At 62.9% G+C, this 17,234-nt stretch overlaps 1 protein-coding gene across 11 annotated transcripts; it reads right to left on the bottom strand.

Annotated features, from left to right (window-relative positions):
* Positions 1–1,381: 1,381 nt before the first annotated feature.
* On the bottom strand, positions 1,382–17,159 carry PGAP2 (post-GPI attachment to proteins 2). Of its 11 annotated transcripts, none has more exons than XR_010991153.1 (7): positions 16,658–16,734; positions 13,756–13,924; positions 11,711–11,963; positions 10,395–10,528; positions 3,638–3,746; positions 2,761–3,161; positions 1,382–1,682 (listed from the first exon to the last, which is right to left on the bottom strand). XR_010991153.1 is itself a non-coding variant. In XM_068168554.1 (7 exons), exons 2-6 carry the CDS (start codon positions 13,912–13,914, stop codon positions 3,031–3,033), a joined length of 786 nt encoding a protein of 261 aa, XP_068024655.1. In that variant the 5' UTR covers positions 13,915–13,924; positions 16,658–16,734; the 3' UTR covers positions 1,382–2,845; positions 2,993–3,030. The 11 variants fall into 11 exon arrangements, 9 of the variants coding, with proteins under 9 accessions (XP_068024655.1, XP_068024661.1, XP_068024656.1 ...); XM_068168554.1 differs by having other exon boundaries at positions 1,382–2,845; positions 2,993–3,161; XM_068168560.1 differs by having other exon boundaries at positions 1,382–2,845; positions 3,064–3,161.
* Between the last annotated feature and the right edge of the window lie 75 nt (positions 17,160–17,234).

The following is a 17,234-nucleotide window of genomic DNA, read 5'->3' as shown; positions in this document are numbered from 1 at the left end:
CACCACCATGGCCACATAGAGCCAGCAGGGCTTGGGGACATCCCAGGAGGTGGCCATGGGGAGCTTGCCCTGCCTGCAGTGGGGACAATGGAAAAGGTAGGAATGGGATCTCCAAGGCCCTGTCCTGCTCCCTCCATAGGGATCTCCAAGGCCCTGTCCTGCTGCCTCCATAGGGATCTCCATGGCCACATCCTGCTGCCTCCATAGGGATCTCCATGGCCCTGTCCTGCTGCCTCCATAGGGATCTCCATGGCCACATCCTGCTGCCTCCATAGGGATCTCCAAGGCCCTGTCCTGCTCCCTCCATAGGGATCTCCATGGCCACATCCTGCTCCCTCCATAGGGATCTCCATGGCCCTGTCCTGCTCCCTCCATAGGGATCTCCAAGGCCCTGTCCTGCTCCCTCCATAGGGATCTCCATGGCCACATCCTGCTCCCTCCATAGGGATCTCCAAGGCCCTGTCCTGCTGCCTCCATAGGGATCTCCATGGCCACATCCTGCTCCCTCCATAGGGATCTCCAAGGCCCTGTCCTGCTCCCTCCATAGGGATCTCCATGGCCACATCCTGCTCCCTCCATAGGGATCTCCAAGGCCCTGTCCTGCTCCCTCCATAGGGATCTCCATGGCCCTGTCCTGCTGCCTCCATAGGGATCTCCATGGCCACATCCTGCTCCCTCCATAGGGATCTCCAAGGCCCTGTCCTGCTCCCTCCATAGGGATCTCCAAGGCCCTGTCCTGCTCCCTCCATAGGGATCTCCATGGCCACATCCTGCTCCCTCCATAGGGATCTCCATGGCCCTGTCCTGCTCCCTCCATAGGGATCTCCAAGGCCCTGTCCTGCTCCCTCCATGGAGGACCCTCCATGGCCACATCCTGCTCCCTCCATGGGCACCCCCAGCAGAGCTCACCAGGGCTCTCCCCATGGCTGGAGAGCTCCCACCACAAACCTTCATCTCCAGGAGCAGGCAAGGGAGATGCAGGTGGGGCAGTGGTGGTGCCATGAAGTGAGGACCACAGCACCAAAGGTCCATCTCCTGCCCCCCCGCCCCACCACCCCAGGTCCATCTCCTGCCCCCCCGCCCCACCACCCCAGGTGCATCTCCTGCCCCCCAGCCCCACCACCCCAGGTCCACCTCCTCCACCCCAGCCCAACCACCCCAGGTGCATCTCCTGCCCCCCAGCCCCACCACCCCAGGTCCATCTCCTGCCCCCCAGCCCCACCACCCCAGGTGCATCTCCTACCCCCCAGCCCCACCACCCCAGGTCCACATCCCACCCCCACCCTGGTGTCCTAGGCAGGGCTGAGGCCCTGCTGGCCGCACTGGGATCAGGCAGTGGCCAAAGTGTTAGGAGGAGGCTTGGAGGCTGTGCCAGGAGGTGTCCCAATCCCTCAGCTGCTTTATTTGCCCCCAGGCCCAGGGACAGGGGACAGGGCAGGGGGGACACAGCCACAGGGGGACATGAGGGGGGTGGCAGGACCTGCTTGAAGGCCACCAAGCAGAGCCCTGCCCAAGGCCTGGCAGCAAGAGAGATGAGGCTGGAGGCATCTCAGGGGGCTTCTGGTGGTGGTGGCTCTGCTGATGCCCTGGAGCCACCAGGGGCCTGGCAGGGTCCAGCTGAGAGCTTCCCAATGGTCAAGGCAGGTTCAGCCTTCTCCTCCTGCTGCTGCTCTTCCAGACAGCTGCCAGCACCCAACACACACCAAGGTGCCACCACCATGGCCAAGGTGGCATCACCCCCAGGGTCCAGGGTGGCATCACCACCAGGGCCAAGATGCCACAACCCCCATAGCCAAGGTGGCATCACCCCCATGACTAAGATGCCACCACCAGCACCATGCCACTGCTCTTCTGCACCCTGGTAGATGAAGGTTCTCCTCCTCCTCAGCCACAGCTGAAGCTCAGCAGATCCCAGCCCAAGCCACAGCTGAAGCTCAGCAGATCCCAGCCCAAACCACAGCTGAACCTCAGCAGATCCCAGCCCAAGCCACAGCTGAACCTCAGCAGATCCCAGCCCAAGCCACAGCTGAAGCTCAGCAGATCCCAGCCCAAACCACAGCTGAAGCTCAGCAGATCCCAGCCCAAACCACAGCTGAAGCTCAGCAGACCCCAGCCCAAACCACAGCTGAAGCTCAGCAGACCCCAGCCCAAGCCACAGCTGAAGCTCAGCAGATCCCAGCCCAAACCACAGCTGAACCTCAGCAGATCCCAGCCCAAACCACAGCTGAAGCTCAGCAGACCCCAGCCCAAGCCACAGCTGAACCTCAGCAGATCCCAGCCCAAGCCACAGCTGAAGCTCAGCAGATCCCAGCCCAAACCACAGCTGAAGCTCAGCAGATCCCAGCCCAAACCACAGCTGAAGCTCAGCAGACCCCAGCCCAAGCCACAGCTGAAGCTCAGCAGATCCCAGCCCAAACCACAGCTGAAGCTCAGCAGATCCCAGCCCAAACCACAGCTGAACCTCAGCAGATCCCAGCCCAAACCACAGCTGAAGCTCAGCAGACCCCAGCCCAAGCCACAGCTGAAGCTCAGCAGATCCCAGCCCAAACCACAGCTGAAGCTCAGCAGATCCCAAGCCAAGGCCCAGAGGAACCCAAGCAGACCTCAAGAGCACAGACCTCCAGCACCAATCTCCAAGCCCCAGGCTCCCCAGGGTGGCCTTGGGCTGGAGCAGAGCAATCCTTGGATTGCTGGAGAGGTCTTCTGAGCAAAGGCCAGAGCAGACCTTGGATGCTCTTGGCAGCTCCATCCTGGTCTCACCTTCTCCTTGCCTTGCTCCCTTCCCCTTCAAGGCTTGGAAGGCCACCAGAGCCCTTTGGGAGGACCTTGACCATCAACCTCCAACCTGGAGGAGAAGGAACCATGAGGCAAAGCAGGAGGAGGAGGAAGAGGAGGAGGAGGTTGAAGCCATCCCACCAGGTCCTCCAAACCTTCCCCCCCTGCTCCCCAAGGGATGATGCTTGGAGCAGCTGTGGAAGCAGCAGGAGAAGACCTTTCTGTCCTGGCACCAGGCTGTGTCTGGAAGCCACCTCAGAAGTGCTTCTCCTCCAGCAGGGAGCTCACCACCAGCTCCTTGTTGCCAAAGTCCCAGAAGGCAGTCATGTGGAAGGCCATGTTGGAGAGGACAACCAAGTACTCCAGGAAGGCAAAGATGGTGTAGACTGGGGAAGGGAGACACAAAAACCACACCAGCTGAGGACAACCTGCAGACACAGCTGAAGAAGGTGGAGGAGCTCCTGGGGAACCTCCTCAAGGACTGGAGTAGCTCTTGCAGCACCTCCTCAGGGGCTGGAGGAGCTCCTGGAGCTGGTGGAATTCTTGGAGGATCTCCTCAGGGGCTGGAGGAGCTGCTAGAGCTGCAGTAGCTCCTGGGGCACCTTAGGAGCTGGAGGAGCTCCTGAAACACCTTGAGAGCTGAAAGACTTCCTAGAGGGGCTCCTGCAGCACCTCCTGAGGGGCTGGAAGAGCTCCTGGAGCTGCTCAGGGCAGCAGGAGGCTGGGTGAGGAAGTCATCCCACGGGCCCCAACCCTCTCCTAGCACTTCTCCTGCCCTTTGGTACCTTCCCTGGGCTGATCCCAGCAGGGATGGTTGAGTCCTGGTGGGACCTCAGTCGTCCTGGGGCTGTTGTCTCCTTACCTCCAGGCCCACAGTACCAATTGTGGTGGAAGTAGACACAGACAGCAAAGCCAAAGGTGATGAAGGTGAAGAGGAAGAGCAGCTGCTTCCACTTGTAGGACCTCCGCTCCTGGAAGAGGCCAAGGCTTGGGTCACCTCCTGGCAACCTGCTGAGGGCCACCAAAGGTCCCCAGGCCTCAGCCCTCTGGAGCTTGGAGATGCTGCAGCAGCCACCTCCAGCCCCAGGCAAGCTCTGGCCTGGCTCCATCACCACTTGGAGATGGCACCAAGCTGGGTGGGAGCTGAGCTGCTGGAGGAGCAGGGGGGAGCTGCAGAGGGCTCTGGAGCCATGGGGGAGGCCAATGGGATGAGGGCAGCAAGGGCAAGGGCTGGGACCTGCCCCTGGGGCACTGCAAGGCCAGGAAGGCTCCAGGCTGGGGGCAGAGGGGCTGGGAAGTGCCAGGTAATGAAAGGCCCTGGGGGGGCTGGTGGCAGCAGGTGGAGAGGAGGCAGGGGGTGCCTAGGTGGGCAAGGAGGGCAGCAGCAGCCTGGGCTGGAGCAGCAATGGGGTGGGCAGCAGGAGCAGGGCAGGGATTGTGCCCCTGGGCTGGGCACTGGGGAGCCCACAGCTGCAAGCCTGGGGGCAGGGTTGGGCCCTACCTGCCAGGAGGAGCTTGAGGGCTGGGGCAGGGCCAGAGCAGGGCAAGAAAGCTGGGGAGGGGTCTGGGGAAGGAGGAGAAGGCTGTGGAGAAGTTGTGAGGAGCAGCTGAGGGCCCTGGGGGGGTTGAGGCTGCAGCAGAGGAGGCTGAGGGGAGACCTTGTGGCTCTCTGCAGCTCCCTGAGAGCAGCTTGCAGCCAGCTGGGGCTCAAGGGCTGCTCCTGAGGGCTGGGCCAAGAGGAGATGGCCTCAGGTTGTGGCAGGGGAGGTTGAGCTTGGCCCTGAGGAGCAATTTGTGCCCCTTGAGGGGTGCCCAGGCCTGTGGCAGGCTGCCCAGGGCAGTGGTGGAGTCCCCATGGCTGGAAGGGTTGGGAAGCTGTGGAGCTGTGGTGCTGGGGCAGTGCTGGGCATCAAGGAGGACCCTTGGGGAACCCCAAAGCATGGCTGGACATCGAGGAGGACCCCAGGGGAACCCCAAAGCATCTCCATCTCAGAAGGCTGGGGGTGAAGCCTAAGCAGGAAGGGTTGGACAAGTCCCAACTGGCAGTTTCTGGGTGGTGGGAGGGGACTTTCCCTCTGGGGTTGGTGGTTTCCCCTGAGACAACTTCCTTCATGGTCACAGAAGAGGAGAAGGAGGTGGAAAATGTCACTCAAAGCTCTACCTCAGAGTTTCCACCACCACCACCTCCACCAGCAGGAGGTCCCAGCAAGGAGGAAAACCCAGAGAGAAAGAGGAAGGAGAAGAAACCTCATGGTGGTTGCCTCCACCAGCACAAGACTCAACCCTGCCCACCCCAACCATGGCCTGCTGTGGTGGAGATGATGATGATGGTGAAGATTCTTCTGCCCAGAACTTCTGGAGGAGCTTCTGAAGCCCCCAAAGTTCTGAGAAGCTTCTGAAGCCCCCAAAGTTCTGAGAAGCTTCTGAAGCCCCCAAAGTTCTGAGGAGCTTCTAGAGGAGCTTCTGAAGCAGCTTCTGAAGCCCCCAATGTTCTGAGGAGCTCCTGGAGAAGCTTCTGAAGCAGCTTCTGAAGCCCCCAATGTTCTGAGGAGCTCCTGGAGAAGCTTCTGAAGCAGCTTCTGAAGCCCCCAATGTTCTGAGGAGCTCCTGGAGAAGCTTCTGAAGCAGCTTCTGAAGCCCCCAATGTTCTGAGGAGCTCCTGGAGAAGCTTCTTAGCCCCATACAGGAGAAGAAGGAGGTGTGGGGTGAGCAGTGGTGGGAAGCCAAGGGTGGAACCAGCAGCAGGAAGAGGAGGAGGCCCTGAGGCTGAGTTTCACAGCGGAAGAGGAGGTCACCAACCAAGCTTTGTTCTCCTCCAGCTGCCACCAAAGAGGAAATGGTTACAGCTACCTCCTGCTGGAGCTCCTCTGAGCTGCAGGGTGGCACAACTTTGGGGGCTTCAGAAGACTCTCCAGAAAGCTCCTCAGAACATCTGGGGCTTCAGAAGTTCCTCCACAAGCTCCTTGGCACTTTGGGAGCTTCAGAAGCCTCTCCAGAACATTTGGGTCTTCAGAATGATCTGGATGAGGGCATCGAGTCCATCATCAGTCAGTGTGCAGACGACAGCAAGCTGGGGGCAGGAGTTGAGCTGTTAGAGGGTGGGAGAGCTCTGCAGAGGCACCTTGCCAGGCTGGGCAGATGGGCAGAGTCCAAGGGCATCAGATTGAACACATCCAAGTGCCAGGTGCTGCACATTGGCCACAACAACCCCAGGCAGTGCTCCAGGCTGGGGTCAGAGTGGCTGAGAGCAGCCAGGCAGAGAGGGACCTGGGGGGTACTGGTGGAGAGGAGGCTGAACATGAGCCTGCAGTGTGCCCAGGGGGCCCAGAAGGCCAAGGGCATCCTGGCCTGCATCAGGAAGAGTGTGGCCAGCAGGAGCAGGGAGGTCATCCTGCCCTGTACTCAGCACTGGTTAGGCCACACCTTGAGTGCTGTGTCCAGTTCTGGGCCCCTCAGGTTAAGAAGGACATTGAGATGCTGGAAGGTGTCCAGAGAAGGGCAACAAAGCTGGGGAGGGGTCTGGAGCACAGCCCTGTGAGGAGAGGCTGAGGGAGCTGGGCTTGCTTAGCCTGGAGAGGAGGAGGCTCAGGGGAGACCTTCTTGCTCTCTCCAACTCCCTGAAGGGAGGCTGTAGCCAGCTGGGGGTTGGTCTCTTCTGCCAGGCAGCCAGCACCAGAACAAGAGGACACAGTCTCAAGCTGTGCCAGGGGAGGTTTAGGCTGGAGGTGAGGAGGAAGTTCTTCCCAGCAAGAGAGATTGGCCATAGGGATGTGCTGCCCATGGAGGTGGTGGAGTCCCCATCCCTGGAGGTGTTCAAGAGGGGACTGGATGGGGAACTTGGAGCCATGGTTTAGTTGATGAGACGCTGTTGGGTGACAGGTTGGACTCAACCTGGAGGACCAGGAGGACTTTGAGGGCTGGGGCAGAGCCAGAGAAGGGCAAGGAAGCTGGGGAGGGGTCTGGGGAAGGAGGAGAAGGCTGTGGAGAAGTTGTGAGGAGCAGCTGAGGGCCCTGGGGGGGTTGAGGCTGCAGCAGAGGAGGCTGAGGGGAGACCTTGTGGCTGTCTGCAGCTCCCTGAGAGCAGCTTGCAGCCAGCTGGGGCTCAAGGGCTGCTCCTGAGGGCTGGGCCAAGAGGAGATGGCCTCAGGTTGTGGCAGGGGAGGTTGAGCTTGGCCCTGAGGAGCAATTTGTGTCCCAGCTGTGGCCTCCCCACAGCCCCACAGCTTCCCAACCCCTCCAGCCATGGGGACTCCACCACTGCCCTGGGCAGCCTGCCACAGGCCTGGGCAAGCCTCAAGGGGCACAAATCTCCTCCTCATTCTCCTCCCTCTCCTCCTCATCCTCCTCTCCCCCAGCTGCCACCTGCCCTTCCCCCCTTCAGGAGCTACTCTCTCAGCACCTTCCTGCCCTGGCAGAGGAGATTGCAACACGAAGCTGTCCCCAGGCTGGAGGCTTTCACAAGTCCAATTCCTGCCCCTCCCGTGCTGAGCCTCCTGCCTCTCCTTCCCCACCTCCTGGGCCCCCCAGCTGGGGTGAGAGAGCTTCATCCTCTCCAGCAGTGTTCACCAAAGCCACTACTGCCACCTCCAGACCCAACAGGAGGAAGATTGGGATCAAGCTCCAGGCTCCTTCCATGGAGTTTCTCCCTGCAGGTGGTGCCTAGAGGAGCTGAACCTCCCCTGGAGACCCTTGGAAGGTTCTTCTCCTGCAGAGGACACCGTGGTACATCCTTCTCCTCCTGCCTGCCTGGAAGTGGCCAAAGAGTTGCTCACAGCCAACAAGAACAGAACCAGACCTGGGCCCTGAGATGCTCTACAGGAAGAGGTCACCTGGGCCCTAGAACCATGGAATGGTTTTGGTTGGTGAGGCCTTGAGGTGACGGAGGCCAAGCATGGCCCCAGCACTGCCACAGGGCACCACCACCCCATGGCCCTCAGCACCACAGCTCCACAGCTTCCCAACCCCTCCAGCCATGGGGACTCCACCACTGCCCTGGGCAGCCTGCCACAGGCCTGGGCACCCCTCAAGGGGCACAAATTGCTCCTCAGGGCCAAGCTCAACCTCCCCTGCCACAACCTGAGGCCATCTCCTCTTGGCCCAGCCCTCAGGAGCAGCCCTTGAGCCCCAGCTGGCTGCAAGCTGCTCTCAGGGAGCTGCAGACAGCCACAAGGTCTCCCCTCAGCCTCCTCTGCTGCAGCCTCAACCCCCCCAGGGCCCTCAGCTGCTCCTCACAACTTCTCCACAGCCTTCTCCTCCTTCCCCAGACCCCTCCCCAGCTTCCTTGCCCTTCTCTGGCCCTGCCCCAGCCCTCAAGGTCCTCCTGCCAGGGAGAGCCCAACCCTGCCCCCAGGATTTGAGTTGCCCTCACCCAGCCCCATCCCAGCCCAACTCCTCCTGCTGTTCCAGCTCCCACCAGCAGCTCCACTCAGACCTGGAGGAGGTGGCATCAGCCCTGCCAAGCCCCAGCTGAGCCTTGGCCTCCTCCTGAGGAGCTCAACAGCCAGGAAAGGCCCCAGGAGATGCTGCCCAGCCTGCCCCACCCCTGGCTCTGTGGCTGGGACTCAGGGCAGCAGCCCAGCTTGGGCCATCACAGGACCCTGCTGGGGTGACCAGGCCAAGCTGGAGGGGCAAGATAAGGCTGGCAGCTCCTTAGCACAGCCTGGCTGACCACAAGACCTTGCCCAGCTCTGCCCAGGCACAGCCAAGCTGCTGGCCCTGATGCCACCAAACCCTGCAGGGCTTTGCCTTTGTGGAAGGAACCTGCCAAGCCTGCTCCTCTCCCTGCTGCTCCTCCTCCTCCCTGGGCCACAGCTCCATCTGGTGACACAGGGACCTGCTGCAGGTGACAGGGACCAGCCCTGCCTCCAAGCAGGGCCCCTCAGCTCCATGGGGATGCTGAGACTTAGGGGGGGACACACACCACCCCCCAAGCCTGCAAGGAGCTGCTCCTCCATTGGAGGGTCATGGATTGGGTTGGGAGAGAGCTTGGAGGGGATGGAGCCCAACCATGGCCCCAGCACTGCCCCAGCACCACCACCCCATGGCCCTCAGCACCACAGCTCCACAGCTCCCCCACCCCTCCAGCCATGGGGACTCCACCACTGCCCTGGGCAGCTGCCACAGGCCTGGGCACCACTCAAAGGGCATAAATTGTTCCTCAGGGCCAAGCTCAACCTCCCCTGCCACAACCTGAGGCCATCTCCTCTTGGCCCAGCCCTCAGGAGCAGCCCTTGAGCCCCAGCTGGCTGCAAGCTGCTCTCAGGGAGCTGCAGACAGCCACAAGGTCTCCCCTCAGCCTCCTCTGCTGCAGCCTCAACCCCCCCAGGGCCCTCAGCTGCTCCTCACAACTTCTCCACAGCCTTCTCCTCCTTCCCCAGACCCCTCCCCAGCTTCCTTGCCCTGCTCTGGCCCTGCCCCAGCCCTCAAGCTCCTCCTGGCAGGGAAGGCCCAACCCTGCCCCCAGGCTTGCAGCTGTGGGCTCCCCAGTGCCCAGCCCAGGGGCACAATCCCTGCCCTGCTCCTGCTGCCCACACCATTGCTGACCTAGCAAAGGAGGACAACCTGCAAGCAGGGCACCACCACCCCCAGGAGGACTTTGCCATGGAGTTCTCCAGGGTTAAGCTAGGAGGAAGTCACCCCAGCAGCAGCAGAGCAGAGCCAGGTGCAGAGCTCTGAAGCTCTGCTGGGTCAAGGCCCTGTCCTGCTCCTCACAGCCAGGTCCTCATCTCCAACAGGAGATGGAGGCTCAGAGGTCACAGCCCCCAGCCCCAGCTCACAGCCAAGCATCTGATGCTGTCCTCCTGTGAGCTGGCAGCTGGGCAAGAAGGTCTCCAGAGGTTCCTTTCCTGGGGGAGTTTGGAACCAGACAACTTCTGGAAGTTTCTTGTCCAGGTCTTTAAAGGCCAGCAGGTGACCTTGGAGTATTGATGGGACCCCCAGGAGCCATGACGGAGCAGGATGTGATCCTCCTGGAGCCCCCTGCTCCCAGGTCTCAGCAGCTTCCCAACCCTGGCAGAAGGTCACACATCTCCAACAGCTTCTCCTCAAGGTCTCCCTGCAGGAAGACCTGGAGACCCTTCCCCGTTTCTTTCTGAGGGGTTGTGAAGGTTGGGCTGGGGTGAGGAGAAAAGGACAAAGAGGTGCAGGAAGCCTGGAGATGGCAGGAGGGACACAGGTGGAGCTTTGATGGAAGGGCTCGACACCACAGATGCATCCAAAAGGCCCTAAGTTGAGGACCAGCCCACCTCAAGCCCACCAGGCCCAACATGTCATCTGCTCCCAGTGGGCAGGACCAGAGGAAGGCCAATTGGAGCTCAGCAATGTCCACCCTTGAGTGAGGAGAGGTCACCAGACCCCTGGGGGACAGCTCAGGAGGTGGCTTCCAACCATGAGCCCTTGCTCAAGCCCAGGAGGCAGCACCTGAGAAGCTTCTTCCCCACATTCCTTTGGGAGCTGCTGATGCACTTTGGTGCCCAGGAGGATGTTGGCAGCTCCCTGAGCACCCAAGGGTGGCAACCAGCACGAAGCCCAAGGCTGGAAGGCTACCAGCAGCACCCAGAAGCCCCCCGCCAAGGTCCCCCCAAGCACCCCATGAAGAGAAGGAAAGGAGCTGTCTGTACCTCAGGACTTACTGTGTGTTTCTTAGTCATCCTCCAGAGGATGCAGGTCAAGAGCATGTGGCCAAGGGCTGAGGTGATGAAGATGATGAAGGCATTCTCGTGGATTGCTGGAGGAAGGACACAAGAGGTCTTCTCTTCAGGCAGGGGAGAGGGGTGGGAGGGAGGAGGAAGGAGGGAGAGAGCATAATGGAAGGGTTTTGGTTGGACAAGGGCTTGGAGATGATTGAGGGCAACCATGGTGGAAGAGCAGAGTGGAACAGGGCAGGCTGGAAAGGGCTTCCAAGGTCATGGAGCCATGGAAGGGGTTGGGTTGAAGGCACCTTCCAAGGTCACCCAGACCATGGCCCTTGCAGCCAGCAGGGACAGCCCCAAGCAGAGCTCAGAGCCCCAAACCCCCTGCCCTGGGCTGCTGCCAGCCAGGGGGCAGCTCCCAGCTCTCTGCCTGACCTCAACCAGGCTCTCCCCAGCCTTCTGCTCAAGAACTTCCTCAGATCTACTTCAGATCTTCTCTCTTGGAGCTCCAAACCATCTTCCCTTGGCCTGGCCCCACAGCTCCCGCTCCAAACTCTGTCCCCAGCCTGGTCCTGGGCCCCTTCCAGCCCTGCCAGGCCACCAGAAGGTCTCCCTGGAGTCTTCTCCAGGCTGGGCCCCCCCAGCTCTGCCAGCCTGGGGACCCAGCAGGGAGGAGGTCCTTGGGCAGTGTGCATCACCCCGCAGCACATCCCAGTGTGCTACTCACAACTTCCCCAGACCCTTCCCCACCTTTGTTGTCCTCCTCTGGCCCTCAGCCTCTCTCCAGCACTTCCCAGGCTCTGACCTGGGCAGCCCAGCCCTGGCCCCAGCCCTGCAGCTGTGGCCTCCCCAGGGCAGAGCAGAGGGGCAGCAGAACCACCCTGCCTCTGCTGCTGCCCACACTCTGCTCCATGCCCCGCCCAGGACACCTCCTTTGTCCCCCAGGGCACCTTGCTGGCTGCTGGGCACCTCCTTGTCCCCAACCAGCACCCCCAGGTCCTTCTCCTGGCAGCTGCTCCCCAGCAGCTCCCCCCTGGGCTGTGCTGCTGCAGGAGGTTGTCCCTGGCCAGGGGCAGGACCCTGCCCTTGCCCTGCTTGGCCTGCAGGAGGTTCCTGAGCATCCAACTCTTCATCTCTCCAGGTGAACCCCTCCTGCCCCTCCCCTACCCCTCTTCTCCTTCTCCTCCTCCCCCTCCTCCTCCTTCTCCCTCTCCCCCACCTCCCACCCCTCTCCTCTCCCCCAACTCCTTCCCCTTCCCTGTGGAGGAGCAGCAGCAGGGGGGAGCAGCCCAGGGCCTCCCTACCATAGTTCTCTGAGGAGGAGACGTAGGTGAGGACGAGGAGGGCGAAGTTCTCCAGGAGGTTGAGGAGGAGGTTGCAGTGGCAGAGGCCCAGATAGCGAGGGTGGGGGCAGGGGCAGCTCTGGTAGTGGTTCCAGTAGGTGATGGCCACCAGGAAGCGAGGGGCAGAGTGGAGGCCGACGCAGAGCCGCCAGACGTAGCGCTGCGGAGTCTCGCCCCCGATGGCTGCGCTGATGGAGGGCAGGTAGTTGGGCACCTGCAGGACACAGCCACACAGAGAAAGTCCTTTGGGGCAGGGAGAGGGGTTGGGAGAGAGCTTGGAGGGGATGGAGGCCAAGCATGGCCTCAGCACTGCCCCAGCACCACCACCCCAGGGCCCTCAGCACCACAGCTCCACAACCCCTCCAGCCATGGGGACTCCACCACTGCCCTGGGCAGCCTGCCACAGGCCTGGGCACCCCTCAAGGGGCACAAATTGCTCCTCAGGGCCAAGCTCAACCTCCCCTGCCACAACCTGAGGCCATCTCCTCTTGGCCCAGCCCTCAGGAGCAGCCCTTGAGCCCCAGCTGGCTGCAAGCTGCTCTCAGGGAGCTGCAGAGAGCCACAAGGTCTCCCCTCAGCCTCCTCTGCTGCAGCCTCAACCCCCCCAGGGCCCTCAGCTGCTCCTCACAACTTCTCCACAGCCTTCTCCTCCTTCCCCAGACCCCTCCCCAGCTTCCTTGCCCTGCTCTGGCCCTGCCCCAGCCCTCAAGGTCCTTCTGGCAGGGAAGGCCCAACCCTGCCCCTAGGCTTGCAGCTGTGGGCTCCCCAGTGCCCAGCCCAGGGGCACAATCCCTGCCCTGCTCCTGCTGCCCACATCATTGCTGCTCCAGCCCAGGACCCCTGCAGCCATGGCCCAGCTTCTCACCACAGCTCTTGAGCCAGAGCCACCACCCCCAGAGGTCACCCATCCCTCTGGGGAGTGACCACAGAGGAAGAACAACGATTTGAGCTCCCAAGAGGTCAACCCACACCTACTGCCCAGCCAAGATGCTCACAGCTTCTTCAGAGCCTTCTCCTCCTTCCCCAGACACCTCCCCAGCCTCCTTGCCCTGCTCTGGCCCTGCCCCAGCCCTCAAGGTCCTCTTGGCAGGAGCAGAAAGTCCTTTCCTAAGGCCTGATGTGACTGCACCAGCAGACAATTATCTGCAGCTTCACCAGGTTCAATCCTTCCATCATCACCACCAAGGAAGGGTTAGGATAGAGACAGAATCATAGCATGGGTTGGAAGGACCTTCAAAGGTCATGAAGCCATGGAAGGGGTTGGGTTGGAGGCACCTTCCAAGGTCAAGAAATGGGTTGGGTTGGAAGGACCTTCAAGATCATGGAACCATGGAAGGGGTTGGGTTGAAGGCACCTTCCAAGCTCACCCAGCCCAAACCCCTGCAGCCAGCAGGGACAGCCCCAAGCAGAGCTCAGAGCCCCAAACCCCCTGCCCTGGGCTGCTGCCAGCCAGGGGGCAGCTCCCAGCTCTCTGCCTGAGCTCAACCAGGCTCTCCCCAGCCTCCTGCTCAAGAACTTCCTCAGATCTACTCCAGATCTTCTCTCTTGGAGCTCCAAACCATCTCCCCTTGGCCTGGCCCCACAGCTCCTGCTCCAAACTCTGTCCCCAGCTTGCTCCTGGGCCCCTTCCAGCCCTGCCAGGCCACCAGAAGGTCTCCCTGGAGCCTTCTCCAGGCTGGGCCCCCCCCAGCTCTGCCAGCCTGGGGACCCAGCAGAGCCCTTCCAGCCCTCCCAGCATGGCTGTGGCCTCCTCTGCCCCTCCTCCAGCAGCTCCCTGCCTGTGCTGAGCCCTCCAGAGCTGCTCCAGCACCGCAGCTGAAGTCCCACCAGAGGTCCCTTTTAGCAGCCCAGCCCCCAGCTGCCTCTCCCACCCCATCAGAAGGCCTCTGGGAGCTGCTCCAAAGTCCTTTCAAACCTCCCCTGGTGGGAAGCAGCCCCCAGAAGCTGAGAGGCCTCCCCCCAGCTGAGGTAGCAGGAGGGCTGGGGTGGTCTTGAGGCTGTCTTACCCCACAGTGGGTGGCTGTGGTCTCCTGGAAGTGGAAGAGCAAGGACCAGATGACACAGAAGAGGAAACCAAAGAGGGGACAGAAAACTGTGCCCAGGGCCAAGGTGGTGAAGCGGAGCCTGAAGAGGATCCCCTCCCGGTCCAGGGGCACCTGGAACATCTTGGAGCACCTGGAGGTGGAGGGGAGAGGAAGAGGAAGGTTGTGTGGAAGGCACTGGGGTCCTTCAGACAACAGCCAAGCCCAAGCCAGTCTGAGGAGGTGGAGCTGGAGCTGGGCAGAGAGGACCTCTGCCACCCACAGCTCCCAGGGGGTCACCAAGGAACCCTCTGGAGGTGGAGGAAGGTCCAAGATCAACCCAGGGGAGGTGGAGCTGGGCAGAGAGGACCTCTCCCTCCCATCTCCAACAGCCACACAGCTCCCAGATGGCCCCCAAGGAACCCTCTGGAGGTGGAGTAAAAGCCAAGCTCCATGGAGTAGAAGATGAGAGCAGTGGAAGTCAGAGTGGCAGCAGAGGCCATGAGGGGAGGTCCCTGCTGGCCATCATGGGGGGGACAGGGCAGGGGGAGGTCCCTGCTGGCTACCACGGGGTGGGGACAGGGCAGGGGGAGGTCCCTGCTGGCCATCATGGTGGGGACAGGGCAGGGGGAGGTCCCTGCTGGCCATCATGGGGGGGGACAGGGCAGGGGGAGGTCCCTGCTGGCCATCATGGTGGGGACAGGGCAGGGGGAGGTCCCTGCTGGCCATCATGGGGGGGACAGGGCAGGGGGAGGTCCCTGCTGGCCATCATGGTGGGGACAGGGCAGGGGGAGGTCCCTGCTGGCTATCATGGGGGGGGATAGGGCAGGGGGAGGTCCCTGCTGGCCACCATGGGGGGGGATAGGGCAGGGGGAGGTCCCTGCTGGCCACCATGGGGGGGGATAGGGCAGGGGGAGGTCCCTGCTGGCCACCATGGGGGGGGATAGGGCAGGGGGAGGTCCCTGCTGGCCATCATGGGGGGGACAGGGCAGGGGGAGGTCCCTGCTGGCCACCATGGGGGGGGGGATAGGGCAGGGGGAGGTCCCTGCTGGCCACCATGGGGGGGGGATAGGGCAGGGGGAGGTCCCTGCTGGCCACCATGGGGGGGGAATAGGGCAGGGGGAGGTCCCTGCTGGCCACCATGGGGGGGGATAGGGCAGGGGGAGGTCCCTGCTGGCCACCATGGGGGGGGATAGGGCAGGGGGAGGTCCCTGCTGGCCACCATGGGGGGGGGAATAGGGCAGGGGGAGGTCCCTGCTGGCCACCATGGGGGGGGGGATAGGGCAGGGGGAGGTCCCTGCTGGCCACCATGGGGGGGGAATAGGGCAGGGGGAGGTCCCTGCTGGCCACCATGGGGGGGGGAATAGGGCAGGGGGAGGTCCCTGCTGGCCACCATGGGGGGGGGATAGGGCAGGGGGAGGTCCCTGCTGGCCATCATGGGGGGGACAGGGCAGGGGGAGGTCCCTGCTGGGCAGCAGGACATGGGAGGTGCCAGCCTGCTGTAGATGAGCCTGGAAATCCACGGGAGGTCCCTTTGGAAGAGCCACCTCCATCTAGACCCTTCCTGTGGTTGTCCACCCTTGTGCTCAGCAGCTTTGTGGCCTGCAGGACCATGAGCTGGCAGAGCTCCACCCCTCCCCCATGGAGCCATGGCCTGAAGGAACCCAGGTCACCCAGGTCTCTGCTCAGCACCTGGAGCAGGTGTAGGAAGCTGGGAGGTGAAAATCTCCAGCAGATCCCTGACCTCCTGCCCCCAGGCACAGCTCAGCAGCCCTCCCTCAGCCTTCTCAGGTGGCTTTGGCCATGGTCCAGCTGGGCTCAGACTGGCAAGGCCACAGCCAGTGTAAGCCTGGCTTGGCCACTGAGTGACCCTCAGCCCATCTCTGAGGGCTTCTGGAGGTCTTCTCCTTCCCATCATCCCCAAAGAGCTTCCTTGGAGCTCTTCATCTCTGAGGGCTTCTGGAGCTCTTCTTCTCCCCTCCAGAAGAAGGAGACCCGGACCTGGACCCCACCTAGAACCTTGGACCCCCTTGGAGCTGGTGGCCTGGGGACATCCTTGAGAGGATCAATCTCATGTGGGGGACCCCAGACACCCTCTTCCTCCCCCCAACTAAAGACACTTTGGGGTCCTCACGGTGCTGTGCCCTCCCCCCCCCAAGCCAGGGACCTCACAGCCCCTGGGGACACCCCCAGGCACCCCAGACCCCCCCAGAGACACCCCCCCCGAAAGACATCACCATTCTTGGATACCCCTAAGGTCCCCCCAAAGACTTCCCCTAGTGCCATCATCCCCTCCTTGGACACCCCAAAGACCCCCCAGGTCACCCCAGAGACCCCCAAAGACGCCCCCTTGGACACCCCAAAGACCCACCCAGGGACATCATCTCCCCCTTGGACACCCCAAAGACCCCCCAAGTCACCCCCAGTGTCATCAGTTCCTCCTTGGACACCCCAAAGACCCCCCCGCAGATCACCCCAGAGACCCCCCTTAGAGACGTCACCCCCCCCCCAGGGCACCCCAGAGACCCCAAAGACCCCCTCAGAGCCATCACCCCGCCTCGGACACCCCAAAGACAACCCCTTCCCCAGGGCACCCCAGAGACACACATCCCCCCCAAAAGCCATCACCCCCCTTTGGATACCCCCCAAGACCCCCCCAAAAGACACACACCCCCCCCCCCCCCGAGCCACCACCCCTTCTCGGACAGCCCAAAGACCCTCCCCGGGTCACCACAGAGACCCCCAAACCCCCCCCTCCGAGACATCACCGCAACCACATCCGCCCCTCCCCCCAGAGACCCCCCCCCAGACCCCATCCCCCCCCAGCTCACCCTAGAGACACCCCCTCCCCTCCCCCTCCCCTCCTCTCCCCCCCCGAGCCTCTCACCGCTCAGCTCCCTCCACGTCCCATCTCCCCAGCCGGCACCGGCACCACGACTCCTCCTCCCTCTTCCTCCTTCCTTCTCCTCCTCTTCCTCCGCCCACCGCCCCCCCCCCCGCCCCTTCCTGCCGCTTCCCTCAGCAGCGCCCCCCCGCCCCCCCCCGCCGCTTCCCTCAGCAGCGCCCCCCCGCCCCCCCCGCCGCTTCCCTCAGCAGCGCCCTCCCGCCCCCCCCGCCCCCCCCGCCGCTTCCCTCAGCAGCGCCCTCCCGCCCCCCCCGCCCCTTCCTGCCGCTTCCCTCAGCAGCGCCCCCTCCCGCCACCCCCCCGTGTCTCTCCGTTCCACCTTCCAGCTCCACAAGGACGCGCTGGGGACATAAAGGGACGCGATAAAGGCACACAATGCCGCGATAGGGTCGCGATAGGGGGCGCCCGGCCTTACCGGCCCTACCCCCGACAGCGCCCCCTGCCGCCCCGGCGCCGTCACGGCCGCGGCCTCCTTCAAGGCCCCCTCCGCCCGGTTGCGTCATCACGCTGCGCGCCCCCGCGCCCCCCGCCCCTGAGTTGCGTCATCACGACACGCGCC

The sequence above is a fragment of the Melanerpes formicivorus genome, unplaced genomic scaffold, assembly GCF_026170545.1.
Source record: "Melanerpes formicivorus ecotype bairdi unplaced genomic scaffold, bMelFor1.0.p_v2 SCAF_141, whole genome shotgun sequence".
Lineage (NCBI taxonomy): Eukaryota > Metazoa > Chordata > Aves > Piciformes > Picidae > Melanerpes > Melanerpes formicivorus.
This window is presented reverse-complemented; position numbering and strand designations above follow the sequence as displayed.

What these genes read in the sequence shown, in the direction of transcription:
- PGAP2 (XM_068168555.1), bottom strand. Translation starts at nt 13,914, where the DNA reads ATGTTCCAGGTGCCCCTGGACCGGGAGGGGATCCTCTTCAGGCTCCGC. An exon ending in CCACAGCCACCCACTGTGGG is followed by an intron (nt 11,964 to 13,755) that starts GTAAGACAGCCT and finishes TGTGTCCTGCAG; the next exon opens with GTGCCCAACTACCTGCCCTC. An exon ending in CTCCTCCTCAGAGAACTATG is followed by an intron (nt 10,529 to 11,710) that starts GTAGGGAGGCCC and finishes CCCTGCCTGAAG; the next exon opens with AGAAGACCTCTTGTGTCCTT.